Source organism: Sus scrofa, chromosome 1 (genome assembly GCF_054392235.1).
Source record: "Sus scrofa isolate SSC_HxYL_T2T_F1_AM1 chromosome 1, Sscrofa_HxYL_maternal_Yorkshire_Landrace_v2.0, whole genome shotgun sequence".
NCBI classification, from domain to species: Eukaryota; Metazoa; Chordata; class Mammalia; order Artiodactyla; family Suidae; genus Sus; species Sus scrofa.
The window spans coordinates 129,211,641-129,233,834 of NC_139383.1; the positions used below are offsets into that span (position 1 = coordinate 129,211,641).

The window sequence follows — 22,194 nt, forward strand, 5'->3', positions numbered from 1 at the left end:
AGGCTCTATTTATTTCTTCGGTTATAACCAGCATGGAGGCTTTTCTCACCCCATTAGTCTCAAGATGACCTTTGTGATACTAAGTATCACATCCTCATGCAGCAAGGTAGGACAGGAAGGAAGGGCACTTTCTCCATTGCTAATATTTATAAGGAAAACTGTCAGCAGAATTCTCCTTTGGTTTCACTGACCAGCACTGAGTCACATGCCCATGCTCCAGATGCAAGGGTAGCTAAAGAAGTAAGCACCTGGTTTTTTCAGTCTATTTCAGAGATGGGTTCTGCCAGGAAGGAAGAAGGCAATTGTGAATGGTTGTTAAATAGGCAACTACGACATTTGTCCCAATACTGAGCAAGATGAGGTATATGTCTGTGCTCACTTAATTCCTTGAACATTTCACTATAGCTACACTTAAACATTTTGTGTTTGTTCTCTGTGAGTTTTCAATATTCTGTTCTATCTCTATATCCTTGCTAGCACACAGAGGACAGTACGATTTTCTGAATAAATAATTTGGTGATCACCTCCAGCTCAACTACCTCATTCTATAAAGTATAACTTAAATCCCATGGTTTAGGAAGTTCCCGTCGCGGCTCAGGGGAAGCGAACCCAACTAGTATCCCTGAGGATGCAGGTTTGAACCCTGGTCTCGCTCAGCAGATTAAAGATCCAGCATTGCTGTGAGTTGTGATGTAGGTCACACAGACGTGGCTTGAATCCCGCATTGCTGTGTCTGTGGCATAGACTGACAGCTATAGCTCCAATTTGACCCTTTGCCTGGGAATTTCCATATGCTGCACCTGCAGCCCTTAAAAGCAAAAAACAAACAAATAAATAAATAAATCCCCTGGTTGAAAAGATACATAGCAGAATTAACACTAGAACATAGATTTCCAAACTCTCAACCCAGTGTTTTTTTTTTTTCAATAAACTGGTGGCTTTCATATTTAACTCTCTAGCAGTGGACTTCTCAACTCATATAAATGTCTATCCATATGGTGGTACCTAACTGATCTTCTTAGTACCAAATTCTGGAATTTGGGTGGATTATTAGATAATCTCTTATCACTGGTTAACAGAAAAGGTCAAATTCGAATTGTTACATCATGATAATTCCATAATACTTTTCACAGTGGTTGATATAACAATTAGAGTGGCATACAATTCAGATGGCATACCTTTAATTGCTGTTTCAGGTTAATCACATTTTCCTGAGCAAAACCTTGCCATCATTTTCAGATGTCTATGGCTGTGGCTAATACTGGCTGCACACTGGATTCACCTGGGAAACTTTAATAAATTCTGATGTCCAAGTTCCACCCCAGAAATTCTGATTTAATTGATCTGATGTGCTGTATGGGACATTTGAACTTTTCCAAAGCTCTCTAAGAATTCTAATGTATAGCAGCCAAAGTTAAGAACCACTGGACTGGAGTTCCCATTGTGGTTCAGTGGGTTAAGGACCCAATACTGTCTCTGTGAGGACACAGGTTCAATCCCTGGCCTCACTCAGTGGGTGAAGGAACTGGCTTTGCTGCAAGGTGCAGCACAGATTGCAGATGTGGCTCGAATCCAGTGTTGCTGTGGCGATGGCAATGGCTGCAGCTACAGTTCTGATTCGATCCCTAGCCTGGGAAGGCCCATATGCCTCAGGTGTGGCCATAAAAAGAAAATAATAATAACATTAATAATGATAATAATAATAAAATAGCTGCCCAAGTCTTATTCTAGGGACCAATGGAATCTAAAGCATAACAAATATCTAAAATGTTTATTTTTGTAATCCCCATCCACATTCCATAGAGGCATTATTCATAGCTAATTTTTCTCCCATACATAAACTTTCCCTAATATTTCCAAAAACAAAATGAATCTCATCAGAAAAAAACTATAAAACAAAGTAAAATTTCCAAGGGCTTATAGAAACTTTGTGATATAGAACTTTGCTCTATTTATATAGTTCTGAAATAGTTTGGTACCTCTTCTGATACCGTCTTTTTTTTTTTTTTCTTTTCATTTTTTTACATTGAACTACAGTTGATTTAGTGTTTCAGGTGTACAGCAGAGTGACTCAGCTATACATAAATTTTTTTATATATATACTTTTTCAGATTCTTTTCTATTAGGTTATTACAAAATATTTTTTAAAATTTTTGATTTACAAAGTGATTTACAAAGTGTCTTCAATTTCTGTTGTACAGCAAAGTGACTCAGTCACACACAGTTCCCTGGGCCCCATTGCCCATCCATTCCAAATATAACAGTTTGCAACAAAATACTGAATACAGTTCCCTGTGCTACACTGTAGGTCCTTGTTTCCTGATAGTCCTCTTTATTTTTAAAAAATTTATTTATTTTCATTTATTAAAGTTTTATTGTAGTGGATTTACATGGTTGTAATAATGATACACCTCTTTATAATTTCTCTGTATATAGACATTTTTTGTTATAGAATTATTTAGCTTATACAGTATTGTGTTTTTGTTTTTAACAATATAAAAAGGAATCCCTTTATATTTCATGATTGACATAACACAAATACACTGCAAGAATTATCCTTTAATGTGTAGATATAAAATCTAGTTACAGAAAACTGAAACACAATTGAGAATCCAGAAATAAACTCTTATATTTATGGTCAAGTGAATTTCTATAGGGATACCAAGACAATACAATTAAAAAGAGTTTTTTCAACATATGGTGCTGGGACAACTGCATAACTACATGCAAAAGATGAAGTTGGACCCTTTATCTCATACTATACATAAATAATTCAAAACAAATTACAGACTTAAATGTAAGAACTAAAACTATAGCACTCTTAGAAAAAAACATGACAGTAAATTTCCATGACTTGAGTTTGGCAATGATTTTTTTAGATATAACAATAAAAATACATGTTATAACAGTTCCCATCATGGCTCAGAGGCAGTGAATCCAACTAGTATCCAAGAGGACACAGGACCGATCACTGGCCTTGTTCAGTGGGTTAAAGGATCCGGCATTGCCATGACCTGTGGTACAGGTCACAGACACAGCTCAGATCCCACATGTGGCTGTGGTGTAGGCTGGCAGTTACAGCTCCAATTCAACCCCAGCCTGGGAATCTCCATATGCTGCAGGTGAGGCCCTAACAAGCTAAAAAATACACACACACACACACACACACACACACACACACACACACAAGCAACAAAAGAAAAAAATAGATTGGATTGTATTCAAATATAAAACATTTGTGGACAATGATATCATCAAGAAAGTGAAAAGGCAAGGTACAGAAATGAGAGAAAAAATTTTCAAATCCATATAAATAACATATCTAGAATATATTAAAATGTTTATCCATAATAAATCAACTATTTATGGATTGACAGATCAAATCAGTAATAAAAAAGACATCCCAATTTAAAAATGGGCAAAGGATTTGAAGAGAGATTTATCTGAAGACATTACCAGATGTCTAAAAGCACAAGAAAAAATGCTCAATATCATTAGTCATTAGAGAAATGCAAATCAAAACCACAATGTGTATTATCACTTCACACCTACTAAGATAGCTATAATAAAAAAGACACAAGTGATGGTGAAAATATGGAGAAATTGGAATCCTAATACACTGCTGGTGAGAATGTAAAACGGTGCAGCCACTTGGAAAAACAATCTGGCAGTTCTTTAAATTGTTAGAAAAGTTATCATATGACCAGCAAGTCTACTTATAGATATACATAACAACTGTACACAAAATGTTCACAGCACCATTATTCACAATAACACAAGGCGGAAATAATCCAAATGTCCGTCAACTGATAAACAGACGTGAGTTTCCATGCAATGAAGTATTATTCATCCACAAAAAGGAACGAAGAATTGATATATGCTAAAACATGAATGAAACTCCCAAACATGGGGCTAAGTGAAAGAAGCCAGTCATAAGTACAAATTGTGCAATAATAAATGCTGGAGAGGGTGTGGAGAAAAGGGAACCCTCTCCTACACTGTTGGTGGGAATGTAAACTGGTGCAGCCACTATGGAAAACGGTATGAAGGTTCCCTAAAAAGTGAAAAACAAGAGTTGCCATATGTCTAGCAATTCCATTCCTGGGCAAATATTCAGGCAAAGTTATAATTCAAAAAGATACATGCCCCCTAATGTTCAATGCAGCACTATTTAAAATAGCCAAGGCATGGAAACAACCTAAGGTCCATCAACAGAGGAACAGATAAAGATGTAGTACAGTTATACAATGGAATATTACTCAGCCATAAAAGGAATGAAATTATGCCATTAGCAGCAACATGGATAGACCTAAGATTGTCATACTAAATGAAGTCAGATAAAGACAAGTATCATATGACATCACTTATATGTGGAATCTAAAATATGATACAAATGAATTTATTCACAAAACAGAAACAGACTCACAGACATTGAAAACTTACGGTTACCAAAGAGGACAGGGGGTGGGGGAGAGATAAACCAGAAGTTTAGGATTAGCATATACAAACTACTATATATAAAAGAGATAAACATCAAGCCCTACCGTATAGCACAGGGAACTATATTCAATATCCTGTAATAGACCGCAATGGAAAAGAATATATACATATATATACACACATACATATTCGAAACATCCAGAATAGGCAAGTTTAGAGAGAAAAAGTTAATTAGTGGTTTCCTAGGGCTGGGACTGGAAAATAGTGTGAGGAATGGAGACTGACTGTTCATGCATACAGGGTTTCTTTTTAAGATAAAAATATTCTAAACTTATGATTGCTGTGATAACTGCATAATTCTGAGAATGTACTACAAATCACTGAATTGCACACTCTAATTGGGTAGATTTTATGATGTGGGTTGCATCTTAATAAATATTAAAAAAAAATACTAAAGGGCTGACACATGAAGTATGGGCTTTTTTGTCTTCCTGAGTAAATTTATGCTTGGTCTCCTAAAATGCAAAGAGGAAAAAAAAGGAATAATTTTCTGAGACACATTTAGCCAGAAAATATGTTTGTGCTTCTTAGCCAAAATCAACTGTTTTCTGAAAAATACATAATTAGCAAACCATTGGATCAATTCCATATGAACAGAAAACACCTTTCTAAACATGTGAAATAATTTAGTCTCATATCAATTAGATTTAAATTAAAAATCTTAATTACTAAGAGATAATGATAAACAGAGCTCCATTATTTGGTTAATGTGATTTGTGCCCTCAATATCTTGAAGGACATGTGAAATGTTAGGCTTTTATCAGATACAGAGGCATTATGTAAGGTGTGTGTGTTTGCAGAAGGTAGGAAAATGCTTAAATTTGATACTGCTTTTATTCACATCTGCCAACTTATTAGTACTCTATTATGATCACCTTTCTCCTGACGTGTTTTTTTCAAATCATGGATTATTCTTTACAGAAATTTCAATCTCATTCTGATAAAATGATTCAACATATATAAAAGAACCTTACTCTTTTTTTTTTTTTTTTTTTGCTTTTTAGGGTCTCACCTGTGGCATACAGAAGTTCCCAGGCTAGGGATTGAATCGAAACAACAGCGGCCAGCCTACACCACAGTCACAATACAGGATCCAAGCCGAGTCTGCGACCTACACCACAGCTGACAACACCACCAGATCCTTAACCCACTGAGCAAGGCCAGGTATCGAATTCACATCCTCATGGATATTAATCGGGTTCATACCACTGAGCCACAAAGGGAACTCCTTAATTCCCTACTCTTATTTCCTCTGGAATTTCTTGCATGTGTAAGTAAGACAGATTGTTTTTCAAAAAACAAACAACCCAGGAGGACTGAAAACCACAGAGTCCCAAGTATCTGTACCAGTGGTTCTTAACCAGTGGCTCTTAAACTCAGGAAATGAGGATTGGCAAGGCGTGGATATTTTTGAAAAAGCTCCCCATATACTATTCTGATTCTTACCTACTCAGGTTGATAAAGCACTTATCTGTAATAATTATGGCTCTGAAAAGATTAGTATGAGTAATCCCATATTGATCTAATTTTACTTTTTCTTTCCTTGAAATTTTTAATATTTATATTTATTTGAAATAATGTATAAAAATTATTATACATTTTCATTCTTTAGTAGACAGCATTCTATTTATGATTTTAATTTCTTTATTAAACGAAGTCCAAAATTGGATTTTTGAAAACTAAAATTACATTTCTTTACATTGCAGCAAAATATGAAAATAAGCAATGACTAGATCAGAAAAAAATTTCTCAGACTAGTATGAAACTACATGCTCCCCACCCCAAATGAAACAAATCAAACAAAAACAGGGTTAGCACTCCTGGTTGCTAAGAATGTTAAAACAGTTCACTAATGTTTCTGCAACTACAAAATTGCAGCTAAGGAAACAGAGGAAACCAAGATAAGAATTCAAATCATGGTAACTTAAATGCATGGCACTTATCCAAACCTGTGTTTGTGCCAAAGGGGTGGGGTGGGAGAGGACTATCTTGCCAAGATCCTTGTTATTGTTTCCAAATCAGTAAGAATATAGTGAACCATGTTAATGATTTTATTTCCAGGCCCTTTCTTCACCAGTCCTCATCTCTTCTGTTCTGTTGTTATCAAGCTACATCTACCACAATGTTAAGAATTACTTCAGTCATAGTCTCATCCTTCCTGAGTATATATAAAGAACAATAACTAGAAATAGAGGCATCTTAATTATTTCAATTTTACAGAGATGAAAGGCCCTAGTTAATTTTACTGTGTGTATTTTATAAGTTACTTTGTTACAGCAAAGATTTAAGGGCTACTATAATCTCCACAAAGGGCTTTAGGACATCCTTTTGGCAGGAACTGCACAAACCTCAAATCAACCAAATCAAAGGATGAGAGGTCAGATCCTGGAAAGGCATTTTTGTTTTGACCCAACAGCACACAGGACACCTGCTCAATACTGCAATATGATCGCCAATAAATGATTCTTAATTCAATAATTGTTTAATGTGTTTGCATATATTAATGACCTAGAAAGATATCATAAGGAAAAAAAATTTATAAATCCTTTCTTTAAGGAGCTTATACTCTAGTTGAGGAAATAGGATATCTCTAATACATGATACTGAAAGTTCCCTGGTGGCTCAGTGGTTAAGGATCCAGCAATATCACTGCTGTCGCTCTGGTTCGATTCTTGACCTGGGAACTTCTACATGCTGCAGGTAAGGCCAAAAAAAAAAAGTAAGATTCTAGAGACTTCCACTCTTCCACTTCTGGTCAAAATGGAGTAATAGGGACAGGATTTACTCAGGAATAAAACAACCCCCAAATGAACAAATATAAGAAAGAAGTTTTCAAGATAATGAACCTCAGGTAAAAAAAAAGTGACCCCTGAGGGATGAGAAACAAAATGAGCCCTACGACTGCCCAGCTTACTGCCTGGAGAAAAGTGTCCAGGCTACAGCACAGGGAGCACAATCCAGGCAGAGCTATGAACCGAAGAGACGCACCTGGGTTCCAGAAAGACCAGGGCAGCCAGCATCTGTAAGGACAAAGTACCAGAGAGGAGAGAGTTACACGAATAGCACACTCTGGAAATATGCAAAGGGCTGCCTTTTAGAGTTCAGCAGAGTACTGATAGCACATGTGTGATCAAACTACCTTACGCCAAGAGCGAAAACATCTGAAAAAACTAAAATAATTTTGCCGAGAGTAATGAGGGGCTGGGAATAGAATGTGGTCCTTTCTACCAGCCAGACTGGAAACCTCATCAGTCCCAGGGCACTGGGTAGGGAACTCAGAAGGGTCTTGCCTTAGTAGTGGAGAAATAATGAGCCCTGTACCCAACACTGCTCCAGTCTCACCTAACAAATCTAAAAGTCAAAACCCGAAAGAATCAAATTGTTTCCAAGTAACTTAATCGTGTCTGAGAATGAAACTCAAAACTATCTATAGGGATACCAAATCCAGCCCCCCAGAAGTTAAAATTCATAATGTCTGGTATCCAGTAAAAAAAATTACCAGCATGCAAAGAAACAGGGAAATTTGATCCATAAGGGAAAGAAAAATATATCAATCTATTAAAACTCACTTAGCAGTGACAGATGATAAAATTAGCAGGTAAGGCTATATGGACAATGTGAAACAAAAAAAAAAAAAAAAAAAAAGGAAAGGGAACAAACAACTGATAGGTGGGATAAATAGGAAAGATATACTATTCTAACTAATCAAAAGAAAGCAAGACTGGTTATATTATTACCAAAGTAGATTTCAGAGAGAAGAATATTACCAGGGATAAAGAAAGTCATTTCATAATGATAAAATGGGCAATTCACCAAGAGGACATAACAATCTTAAATCAATTAAAAAGAAAAAAAACTAATAACAGTGCCTCACAGTACATGATTCTGGAATGATTAACATCAAACTCTACGGTATGCAAATTAGATAAAGACATGGCAGAGGAAAAGGAATATTCAGAGTAGGTATGTTTTTTGTTTTTATGGCTGCATCTATAGCACATGGACATTCCCAGGCTAGGGGTCGAATTGGAGATGTAGCTGCTGGCCTAGTCCACATCCACAGTAACACCAGATCCAAGCCACACCTGTGACCTACACTGCAGCTTGTGGCAACACCAGGTCCTTAACCCACTGAGCGAGGCCGGGGATCGAACCTGTATCTTCATGGACACTGTGTCTGGTTCTTAACCCACTGAGCCACAACAGGAACTCCCAGAGTAGGTATGTTTATCCAGGGAAAGTTTCCCATAAAATATGAGTGATGAACAATCCAACAGGCTAACTCCTTACCTCAAAGGAAAGATGAGTGAATCATCTAAAAGATATAGTAACCAGTCTACAAAGGAGATGCCTGCATCTGCATGACTAACTTCAAGCACCTACACTACACAACAGCGCCTGAGAAGGCCACTTTTTAGAGGTAGATAAGGGATATCTAGAGACCATTCAGATTTGAGAACAAAAACAGAGCCAGTCTGCATCTTAATTTAGCAGAAACCAATTTCCCACTGACTTTGGCAGTTTTTAACTATGATCCTTCTGGTTTATTCAGGAATCAGGTCTGCCTTTTCACCAAATAAATCAAGTACTCAGATTTCTGGAAGAGGCTTCCAGAAAAGAGGGACTATAGTAAGTTTTATGGAAGGCTAAAGTAATTGTGGATAAATAATCTGGAAAGTATAGGAGAAAGCCTTAGGTTAAGGCAATCTAGTTAAATTGATCTTTAGTAAGCAGAGTGGGCATAGGAGATTCTTGTGAAGAAAATCCAAGGGCATTCCTTTTTCGGAAGGGGAAGGGAAAACACCACAAAGAACAGATGGCTCTACCCCAAGGGCCAACCTTGAACACAGGTTGCTCTGTAAGGAGGGGAGAAGCCCAACCTGAGGGCATCAGCTGCTTGAATGGAATTCTTTGATGATGACTAGGCCTAGTCTGTCTGTGAGATAAGGGACACCCGGGGGGGAAGGGATGGGGCTCTTAGGCTAGGTGAGGGTGAAGTGTGATATTAGAAATGGAGAGGAAGACTCCAGGTAAAGTAAAGTAAAATGCACATCAATAAGAAATATTAAAAACTGGGCCAAATTATTTCTCTTAAGTGTCAATTCATGGCAAGGCTTTATGCCTTATCTATCCTGGAGATAGAACAGTCAAGATATTAAAAATATGGTGAGAAACAATAATCAGAGTATAGTCAGAACTCTGCATTTTCATCATTCTCAGGAATAAAAAAGAGCTGAATGAACACTCTTCTTCACCTTGGTCTATGCCTCAGTTATGTCCTTTGCAACATTTCAAGGAGAAAGAGGTAAAAAGCTTCCCAACATTTTAATATTGTATCTTCAAGTAAGGAACATAATTAGAATTATATTACTGTTTAAATTTTCTTAAAGGTTTATTTTCTCAACATTTTGAACATAGTAGGCTCATAGGAAAGACATTTCTGTGAATCTTTACCAAGATTATTTGATACCATGATACCATTCCTATCATGAGCTTATTAGATTTACATAAACTTAACAGATGTGTATTGTGGATTCTTCCTTAAACAATGCACTTGAAAACAATCCTTAATATGCCTTTTGTCGGCTGTGCCTTATTAGCTGCCTAATATCTCCTTTTCACATTTTTAAAAACTTTTCTTTTTTTTTTTTTTTGTTGTCTGTACCCATAGGATATGGAAGTTCCCCGGCCAGGGATCAAACCCGAGCCACACTAGTGACAATACTAAATCCTTAAACTGCTAGGCCCCCAAGGAACTCCCCTAGTATCTTCTTTTTGCTATCAACAAAAAAAAATTTTTTTTTTTAGGGACACACTTGTGGCATATGGAAGTTCCCAGGTTAGGGGTGGAATCGGAGCTACAACTGCCAGCCTATGTCACAGCCATAGCAACGCAGGATCCAAGCCGAGTCTGCAACCTACACCACAGCTCACTGCAATGCTGGATCCTTAACCCAATGAGCAAGTCCAGGGACTGAACCCGAAACCTCATGGTCACTAATCAGATTCATTTCCTCTGCGCCACAATGAGAACTCCAACAAAACTACAATTATTAAAAGCAGAACATTTACTAGTGTAGGACAAAATGTTCCCCAAAATGCACTGACCACATAATGCCTTGAATTTCACCTAATTAGAATCAATTCCTCCTTCTCAGATGTGGACATATGCTTTTAATTCTGTAGAATGTACAAATACAAAACAATCATTTCACAAATCACAAAATGAAATCACTAATTTATCACTATATAACAACTCTCAAGTGTTTTTACTTTGTAGGTCTTTTAAAGGCATTCTGAGATAATCTAGAGAGATAAATTTTGGCATGAGTATATAGCTTTTGCTCATGGTCAAAAGGAAAAATTTTGAAATGTCTACTTTTCAGTTTTATGGGGATTCCCTTCTGTCACATCAGTTCTGTGCATTTTAGCTCCAGAAAGAGGATGCCTTTGAGTGAAAAATTAATAAGTATAATTAATCATCATTTAGTCTCAGAATATGAAAATAGTTGGAAAACTATTCCTTTTAGTGGTTCCCAGCTTTTTCCTTTTTAAAAAAAGTGAGCAGTCATCTGACTGATCTTTAAAAATAATTGACAATGAGAGACCACTATGTGATTTTGCATGTAACTTGGAAGGAGTTCAAGGAACTGAGTGAATTGCTCTAACATTCTCTGGCAGTGAAAGCTAATACTGCCATTGGGGACTGAACTCTGAGACCAGTCATCTTAGCATGAAAAATGATTTGGTTCAGAGGCCATGGCACATTTTACGGATTCTAACCATTATAAGTACACAAAAAAAGGTAAAATGCTTTTATTTCTTAACAGGTTTGCAAACTCTTTAAAGAAGAGCCAGGAGAACCTCTTCTGTCTAGGAAGGCATCTTTCATTTGAAAGTCCATCTCCTATGAAATAAGCCATTAAGTAAGAAATCTGGGACTCAACCCAGTTGTTCAAGTAAAGGGTCACTGGAAAGGCAGCTTAAAAAAATAAGCTTCTGGGGTTCTCTTGTGGTGCAGCGGGTTAAGGATCTAGCACAAAAACTGCATGAAGTAGGCAAGGCAGATATGCAGACTGTATGATTCCATTATTATATAAATGTCAAGATAAGCAGAACTAACCTAACTGTATAAAAACTATGATGGTGGTGACCTTCAGGAAGAATAAAGAGGAAAATGACTGGGAGGAACCATGATGGGACTTTCTGGAGGTACTGGTAATGCTTTGACCTGGCTGGTGATTACATGGGTGTCTTACCATGCAATTCAGTGATTGTATCCTTCTCATTTGTGCATATTCTGTAAGCATGTTATACTTCAATAAAAAGCTCATTATTTAAAAAAATGCTGGTCTTAATCACTGCACCACAGCTGCCCATAAATCATGTGCTATGTTTATTATAGCAAAAGAAGCAGTAAAAATACTGAATGTGTTATAAAAAGAAAACCACTGATTGTGAATGCAAAATTATTTGCTTTCTAATTCAACCACTTCCATTTACTTCATATCCATACATAAAGTAAAAAATAAGAAAAATATATATATAAAACAAAACTATTACATATAGTTAAGGATATAATATTTTTTTCTATGGTTACCCATCTTCTTCACTTCTACATTTCTCCCTTTTGATATTTTCTTATTATCCACAATTCTTCTCTACCTTCTTTCCTAACACAACTAGTCCTCCAAGATCTTCTCCCAGGTAAGACATCATGAAACAAGGGCACACTGGGATGTTTCCTGGGTCACCTTAGGACAAATGCAGCTCTTTCACATCTCTTATTTCTCTTCTTGTCTTCAAATTCCATATTCTTCCTGACATCCCTTGTTCTCACATCTCTCCCTGTTTCTACCTCCATTATTCTTCCTAATTATACCCCCAGGTTCCACCTGAAACACACGTAAAAGTGATATCATAAATTATGTTCTCCTATATAAAGAGGACTGAACCTATAGTGTTCATATGGCTGCACATATGAAAACACAGTCAGCAGTCTTTTCTATGACAAATACAAAGGAACTGGTGTTTCTCTCTCTTCACACTTCACTATGCTTTTTTTTTTTTTTTTTTTTTTTTTTGTCTTTTTGTCTTTTTCTAGGGCTGCACCTGTGGCACACGGAGATTCCCAGGCTAGGGGTCAAATCAGAGCTGTAGCCACCGGCCTACGCCAGAGCCACAGCAACGCGGGATCCAAGTGGCATCTGCAACCTACACCACAGCTCACAGCAATGCCGGATCCTTAACCCACTGAGCAAGGGCAGGGATCGAACCTGAAACCTCATGGTTCCTAGTCAGATTCGTTAACTACTGTGCCACAACAGTAACTCCCTATGCATTGGTTTACAAACCTTTTCCTGACCCCAAACACCAGAGGAACATGACATTCCCAGCACTAACAATAGTTTGATGGTTAATTTTATTTGCCAATTTGGCTAGGCATGGTGTCCAGATATTTGGTGAAATAATCTGGATGTTTCTGTGAAGGCATTTTTTGGGTAAAATTAAACTTTAAATCAGTGGTTTTAAATAAAGCCATAACATGGTGGGCCTCATCCAATCAGCTGAAGGCCTTAACAGAATAAAGGCTGATCTCTTCTGAGAGCAAGAAGGACCTCTGTCAGCATACAGCTTTCTGGACTTGAACGGCAACTCTTCCCTGGCTCTCTAGCCTGATGGCCTACACTTCAGTTTTTATACTTACTAAGCCTCCACAATCACATAAGCCAATTCTTTAATGACCTTGAGAAAAAAGAAAAGAGCTGGAGGTGTCACATTCCCTGACTTCAGACTATAAGACAGAGCGACAGGCATCACTGTGGTATTGGCACAAAAACAGACACATAGACCAATGGAACAGAATAAAGAGTCCAGAAATGAACCCATGCACTTATGATGGTCAATTAATCCATGACAAAGAAGGCAAGAATATACAATGGAAAAAAAACAGTCTCTTCAATAAATGGTTCTGGGAAAATTAGACAGCTCTCTCTATAAAAAAAAAAAAAAATGAAATTAGAACATTCTCTAACACCATACACAAAAATAAACTCAAAATGGATTATAGACCTAAACGTAAGACCAGATACTATAAAACTCCTAGAAGAAAATATAGGTAGAACACTATTTGACATAAATCATAGCAGTATTTTTTTGGATGTGTCACCTAAGGCAAAAGAAGCAAAAACAAAAAATAAACAAATGGGGACCTAATTAAATTTAAAAGCTTTTGCATAGCAAAGGACACCATCAACAAAATGAAAAGACAACCCATGGGATAGGTTGAAAATATTTGCAAACTATATGACTGATGAGGGGGTAATATTCAAAATATATACACAGCTCATAAAACACTATTAAAAAAACCCAATTAAAAAATGGGTTGATGACCTAAAGAGATCATTTTCCAAAGAAGACACACACATGGTCAACAAGCACTTATAAAAAGGTACTCAATATCATTAATCATCAGGGAAATGCAAATTAAAACCAAAATGAGATATCACCTCACACCTGTCAGAATGGATATCATCAAAAAGAAAACAAATAAAAAATCCTGGTGAGAATGTGGAGAAAAGGGAATCCTTGTACACTGCTGGAAGGAATATAAATTGGCAGTCACTATAGAAAACAGTATTGAGGTTCCTCAAAAAACTAAAAATAGAAACTACTATACGATTCAGCAATTTCAGTCCTGAGTATATAGCTGAAGAAAATAAAAACACTAATTTAAAAAGATACATGCACCTCAATGTTCACAGTAGCATCATTTATAGTAGCCAAGATATGAATGGAAAAAGATGTGGTACATATATACACACATGGCTATAAAAAAAGAATGAAGTTTTGTCATTTGCAACAACATGGATGGACTTGGAGGGTATTATGCTTAGTGCGATAAATCAGATAGAGATAGACATATACTGTATGTTATCACTTATATGTAGAATCTAAAAAATAAAACAAACTAGTGAATAAAACAAAAAAGAAACAGACTCACAGATACAGAAAACAAAGTAGTGGTTACCAGGAGGAGAGGGAAGGGGGTTGGGCAAGATAGGGGTAGAGAATTAAGCTGTACAAACTACAAAGTATACAATAAATAAGCTACAAGGATACATTGTACCACACCAGGAATAGAGTCAATATTTTACAACTCTAAGTGGAGTATAACCTTTAAAAACATAAATCACTGTGTTATACACCTGAAAACTTACACATCATGCATCAACTATATCTCAATAAAAAAGGAATGAACATCATAAATCAACTATACCTCAATTTTTAAAAAAGGAATGTATGAGTCAATAATAAATCTCTCTCTCTCTCTACACACACACTCTTTCTCTCTTTTGGTTCTGTTTCTCTGAAGAACCCTGACTAATACAAGTATCTAAGGTAGTGATTCTCAACTAGAGATGAGGGTATAATGGGGTTAATGGAAAGAGCAGGAGGGTTGGGGATGATAGGTAATTTTGAAAAGGAAAGATGCAGACCTTGCGTAATTCCTAATCAAAAGCCATCATTTGCAACCTTCTTCTATTACAGAAGTGAGTGTGTTAAAATCAATTTACCACGTTTCTCTTGCAGGTAAGGGGTAGGCATGAGAGAGTTGAGACCACATTCTTTTTTTTTTTTTTTTTTTTTTTTTTTTGGTCTTTTGTCTTTTTGTCTTCTTAGGGCTGCACCCATGATATATGGAGGTTCCCAGGCTAGGGGTCGAATCAGAGCTGTTGCTGCCAGCCTACACCACAGCCACATCAATGTGGGATCTGAGCCACATCTGTGACCTACACCACAGCTCACGGCAATGCCAGATCCTTAACCCACCGAGCAAGGCCAGGGATCGAACTGGAACCTCATGGTTCCTAGTTGGATTCGTTTCCACTGTGCCACAGATGGGAACTCCATGGCCACATTCTTGAGAAGGGCTTTCTTCCCAAATTAAAAGCTGAAGCTTTAGGAGAAAGCACCATACTCTAACCACTCTCTCTGCCTGGCCTAAGAAGGATTCGGATATAAAAACAGTGCCTGGAAGAGCTGACCTTCAGCTCTCCTGCTGCTACCATTCCCCAGTGTTCTGTGCACGGTATTCTAAATGAGATGTGAGCAGAATCTGGCTTCTTGGGCCAACATTTTTGAAAGCTAAGAAACTTAACCTACTTCATATTAAATGTTATTAAATAGAGAGCTTTTAAAAACACAGCCATACTCCTCCATGGAAGCTAATAGCTAAGGTCAAAATCTGCAAGGGGAAAGACTTGGACTTGGAGAATTTACTGAAATTAATAATTATGAAGCATTGATAATTATAACACTAATGATTATGAAGCACTGAATTAATAAGGAAGGTTGTAGGGTAACCTTTAAAAAAGGTCTCTGAAATATGACCTGAATTATTTTATGGCATTCCACTTTCAAGATAGGCGTTAGAGTGGCACTTTGACATCATTTGCATTCTATAATACAACAGTGTGTTCAAAAATTTCCCTCAGTACACTGTTAATATTTGTTACAGTAGAGAACTAAAGTGCTCTAAAGAGAACTGAAAATTACATAATAAAACCTCATTAACAAATCACTAAGAAGGAACTCAGTGGCCAAGTTGGTGAATACAAAGGAAATGCCCAAATTACCTAATAATTGTTCAAGTCAATAGTATCATATCTTTAGGGCTACCAACGACGCACCTTTAAAAATACTATTTTCTTCAGTCTTATCTATAAGAAAACCCAATACTGAATAATGACTTCAAAACTTTGTGTTTACCTTTTTTTTCTCCAGTGTAGGGCACATAGTCTTCCCTGTCCTTATGCTCCAAAGCTTCCTTCTCCAGGTATGAAAGGAGGTGTTCTCTATCGAATGGCCCTGTGGCAGACTTTGATGTCTGGTTCTTCTGCCGGAATCCTGCAGGCAGAAGGGCATTCTGCCAAAGAGAATGAATCAGTCATAATGACCACCAAGACTGCCAATGTTATATGCTTCCAGATATTACCCATCTGAGAAAGAATTATTGATTAGAATGTGATGTAGGCATTAAAGATTTCATTGCAGGGTTTTAAGGCAGCAATGTAAGTGTTCCAAACAAAGCTTTTTTAAATTAGGTATAATTCACTTACATTATTGTTAAAATAGGCACATTCACATTTTCTTCAGAAGTACTCTACTAACAGGCAACACCATTTTTTTCTTTTTTTCTTTCTTCCTAGGGCTGCCCTTAAACAGCATATGGAAGTTCCTGGGCCAGGGGTAGAATCTGAGCTGCAGCTACTGGCCTACGCCACAGCCACAACTGATCTGAGCTGCATCTGCAACCTACACTGCAGCCTGTGAAAATGCGGTATCCTTAACCCATTGAGTGAGGCCAGAGATCAAACCTGCATCCTCAGGGATACTAGTGGGGTTCTTACCCACTGAGCCACAATGGGAACTCCCAGGAACTGCTACTTTTTAAAAGTCCTAGGACAGTAGTAAGAGTTTTTAATGTTTAATAACAGCTCAGGCCACAGGTGCAACCTTAAAAAAAAAAAAAAAGAAAAAACATTAAAAAAATAATCACAGGAGTTCCCGTTGTGGCGCAGTGGTTAACGAATCCGACTAGGAACCATGAGGTTGCGGGTTCGATCCCTGCCCTTGCTCAGTGGGTTAACGATCCGGCGTTGCCGTGAGCTGTGGTGTAGGTTGCAGACGTGGCTCGGATCCCATGTTGCTGTGGCTCTGGCGTAGGCCGGTGGCTACAGCTCCGATTCAACCCCTAGCCTGGGAACCTCCATATGCCGCGGGAGCGGCCCAAGAAATAGCAACAACAACAACAACAAAAAGACAAAAAAAAAAAAAAGAAAAAAAAAATAATCACAGCTCAGCATATACAGAAAATAATCCCATCGCAAAAAATATCAAATGACTAAATACATCATCGTCCTTCTTAATGACTTCTATTTCATCATAAAGACTTTCTCCTAAGAAAAAACATGGACACCATACAGTAGGATACCAGGCAATTAGTTTACTTGTTTATATTTAAATGCAACATGAAAGATTCAACTTCTATGTAGACGTATGTGTCACATGTGTGCACACATCAGCACAAAGATGTACGTATAGCAACCACTGTCATTACTATTCAAGACACCCAGAAATACTCACAGCAAGAGTTTCCACACAGGCATAGCTGTTTTGAGTGCATGGAGTGACTGAGAGTGGGGGAGTGGTGGGAGGTGATGGAATAAAGTTGTCCTTACTCTTATTAGCCCAGGAATAACAAGCAATGACTAGACAGTATGAAGTCTGTCCTTTTGCTTGTCAAAAACCAAAGAGGTGATAATACTTTGTCTCAAAATTCCCAAGCATTCTTTACACTGAAAATGGGAGGCAGCCAGAAAGCCACACAAAAGAGCCAACTCTGTTTTGCAACACTTCCCAATAATGGAAAGAATGTTGAATCTCCTGGGTATTATAATATGATTTTTTATTACAAAAAGTGATCTTATACAGCAATGATAATAGAAAATACTCATTTTGTAACTAGAAAATATAGCACTTCAAAAGTGAACTTTAGGAGTTCCTGTCAAGGCTCAGTGGTTAATGAACCCAATTAGTATCCATGAGGACACAGGTTCAATCCCTGGCCTTGCTCAATGGGTTAAGGATCCGGCATTGCTGTGAGCTGTGGTGTAGGTCCCTAAGCCTAGCTTAGTACCTGAAATTATAGGTTGCCCCCCTCCCACAGATATTTATTAATAGAGACTTGAGAATACTTTTAAAGAAAAATGTTCATTAAGTCAAATTAATATAAGTTACTTTCATTCCCCATCAATAGGCACATATATACATTCTGCTACTTCATGGTGATAGCAATGAAGTTGTATTATTCCACCTGCCTGCTCAAGCCCATATCAAAAATACAGGTTTTAAATGATATGCTAGCTGTAATTCTGGTTCCTTAAATACAGCCTTTGACCACAAAATAAAGGACAGCAAACTGGCTTTGGAGGCCATGAGCTAAGCTTTACTGTAAGAAGTACACTTTAATCAAGTAAATTAACGGATCATAATTACTTAACAAATAGATAAAAATCTCATTAAAATGTCTGTCAGTGAAAATTATATGCTTCTCCCTTGCAGTGGAATTTTGTTTTAATAATATATTCCCAGTGCTGGAAATGAAAATATAGCTTTTGCCCAGGCTTGCTGGCTGGCTTTTGGAGATAGAAGTTTTGAGAAAATGCTGTAAGTTGTCAAATAAATATATTGAATGCAGTATGAGGAAAGCAAAACTGCCCTCCAAAATATAATAAGGCACCATATATGAATTTCACCTTCTCTTATCTACCTTCTGAGACTCTATAAGGTACAGTGTGTTCCTCTGGCAAAAGGAGCTGCTATTACCCAGGCCCTCTTATCTTCCCTGGGCCTTCACTGGCACAATTTCCAAAAACTTCAGCCAACAAGTGGCAAAGCTGTCAATATACATCACTGTTCTTTTAGCCTCAACTAACAGTATCTGAGGTTGCGGGACTTTGCAAAATACAGCCAGAAGTTAAAATTCAAGCTTCCCCAAAGAAGAAGCAGGATATGGATTTCCAAATAGGAAAATATAAGCCATAAGCTTTTAGACCTGTAGTATAAAGCACCAGTTAACAGGGATTCTCTGCAGATTAAGAGAAAGACCACTAGACTCTGCCAGGGCTCAATCAGTAGTGAAGGTTCTAGTCTCAGTTCTTTCCCTAATTGTAATAACTAAGGCAAATCACCTAACTTTGATTTTCTATCTGTGAAACAGAGGGTAAATGCCAGATCAACGTTTCTTAACCAGGCGTGTTAATGTCCCCCAGGGGACAAGTGGCAATATCTGGAAACATTTTTCATTGTCAAAACTGGGGGGAGGGCATATTAGTCACATTTTTTATTTTCTGTATTTTATGATGCTTTGACATCTTGAGAGCTTTGCTAATCCTGGAAAGACTACCCCCTCCCAGGGCCAATTCCTAGGGATATCAAACAACTTCCCCCTGCCACTGCACCAGTGTGCCTTTCATACAAAAGCTGACCAATTCAGAGCCCACACCCCAACCACCTTTCATCTCTCACACACCAAGCCAATATTTCCCCCTGCCCTAAGTTGCCCAGGGCCAGGTAGAGGCCACTCCTGTTGCCCAGAGCTATCAAAATTATTTAAACTATCCAATCCTAAAGTTGCTCAAACTTGCTTACCCTGTCTTACTTATTCCCTCCCTTAGAAACCACAATAAAAGTTCTGGACCAGGAGTTCCCACTGTGGATAATGGGATCGGTGGCGTCTCTGGAGCACTGGGACACAGGTTCGATCCTTGGCCCTGCACAATTGGTTAAGGATCTGGCACTGCCACAGCTACAGCATAGGTTGTACCTCTAGCTCAGATATGAACCATGGCCAAAAAAGGGAAAAAAAGTTAATCATCGGCTGTATTTACCAAAGACAGTCTCCCCTGCCAAGAGAGAAAAGATTTCTTACAGGAAAGAAAATTTCAGGAGATGTTTGAAAACAAAGATGTTGGAGAAAATAGTTGAGAACAAATATGTCAGTAGAAATATGAGTCAGAAGTGGAAGAAATGGAAAGCAGACAAAAAGTTCATCTGGATAAAGAGGAGGAGGAGGTTGGCAGCATCAGGGAAAAGTCATGAAAAAGCTAACTGTTCAAAGGCAGCTACTTGGTATCAAAGGGTTTGAAAAATTATTTCATTTCTCTTTATTACCTAGGACCTACCTCAGGGTCAAGATCATCCAGAACAGTTTCTAGTTGTTTCAGCTCTACTTCTGATAGATTCCCAAGGAGTTCATCTTCATCGAGGTCCTTGTACTTTTCTAAGTCCTTCCGGAATGATAGTGCCATGGTGTGGAGTAGAGTAAATCACTTAATTTTTGCTATTCAGTACAGTCAAAAGTGATTTCTATTTTTTCTTACAGCTATGGAGAGAAGAAACAAAAATACTTACATGTTAAGTTACCTCCACCTACTTAGATCTATTTTAGGAAATATAATTTCCATGTGTCATATATACTTTGACCATATATCACATACTACCCTTGTCTATGGATCATTCAGTGCTTTTACTTTTTGTCTCTTGTTGACAAAAAGCAGCCAAACAAAAACAAAAAACCACAACTGGGAAAAAAGAGGGAGAGAAGGGAATACAATTCAAATCTATTAAAACAGCAACTTGAAAGGATTTGGATTTTCTAAAAACTAAGTTTTGGGGGGAAGAGCTTATAATATGTGCCAAAATACAATTTTTTTCCATTAACAGCTTAAAATGATTACCACTAGAGTACTTTGCTTAAGCAGAGTATGTTTGAGGCATGTTTGTTTTACTGTAAATTGCTTAGAAGAACATTATTTTCTAACTCAATATGATTACAGAGGGGACATTAAAATACTCTCCATGGCAGGAGTGGCCATTGGAAAAAAAATATTTTTTGAGATGGTGCATTTAAAAAAATTGTTTGAGGAGTTCCCTGGTGGCTCAGTGGGTTAAGGATCTGGCATTGTCACTGCTGTCTCTCAGGTTCATTCCCTGGCCCAGGAATTTCTGTATGCTGCAAGTGCAGCCAAAAATAAATAAATTTTTTTTGAAAAGGCATTTTTAAAGGAAAAATATACAGCATTCTGAAAATATTTTAGTAAAATACTCAAAACCATGCTGGGATGTGTTGTCCATTGACTGGCAAGTCTGGTCAGGAGGGTCTTCACCATTTCCTCACCTTGGAGATCCCTCCCAAAGAGCTACAAAGTGACTCAACAAGCATCATTTTTCCAGATACAGCAGGACTATTCTATAGGAAAAAAATACCTACAGTTAAGTCCCACAAAAAAAAGTGTGAAGTAAAAATAAAGTATTTCTATAAATTCTAGCCATATATGTGGATCATTTGTCTCATAAATATTTCTATGTGAATAAGAAATAATCCTCAGATTTAGTGATTTAGCTAAATTTTTCTTGGCCACAAAATGCCCAGTACTTCAAAGTTTGGATATACTTCCCACATCCTTCTCCCAAGTTTTTCCAGCTTAGTATTTTAACTAGTATATTTTCGTTCTCAAAGCAGTAACATTTTATGGGTCCCTTTATATGTTTTCATCTCCTAAGAAGAAAGGAAGGTTCACCACAGGGGTCTGTCAGCTAGCAACCATCTGGGACCAATAACAAGCAAATTAACAGAGCTGTGCTTAGGCAGATGTTAAACTGCAGACATTTTGTGTAACTGCCCAAGACAGAACTGGCTTACACCTGTTCCTCTGGCACCTCATCTGGTTTGGCAGTTATTCTGGATTTTTTCACTTACTGAACACATAAGTATTATCACTGTTGTCATTACTAAGTCTGGTAAACCTCCTTTGTACTTTCAACTTCAAGACAACAAGCTGATCAAGTATCCGGAGAGTGTATTCCCTTGATTAAAAATAAGAGAGTCAGAATTCCTGTTGTGACTCAGCAGGTTAAGAACCCATGTCATCTATATGAGGATGTGGGTTCTATCTCTGGCCTTGCTCAATGGGTTAGGATCCAGAGTTGCCATAAGATGCAGCTTGGATCCAGCATGGCTGTGGTTGTGGTATAGGCCGTCAGTTGCAATTCAACCCCTAGCCCAGGAACTTCCATATGCCGCAGGTGTGGAGCTGTACAAAGAAAAAAGATAAAAAATAAAAACTG

General features: G+C 37.5%; 1 protein-coding gene across 1 annotated transcript in view; it reads right to left on the reverse strand.

The window, feature by feature from the left end:
* The window catches only part of TMOD3 (tropomodulin 3), a gene marked incomplete at its 3' end in the record, with an annotated part of 83,952 nt that overhangs the window by 24,050 nt on the left and 37,708 nt on the right, over positions 1 to 22,194 (reverse strand). The window contains 2 exon segments of the mRNA NM_214294.1: positions 16,273 to 16,429; positions 20,250 to 20,449. Of these exon segments, the coding sequence (NP_999459.1) occupies positions 16,273 to 16,429; positions 20,250 to 20,375 (283 nt within the window). The 5' untranslated portion in view covers positions 20,376 to 20,449.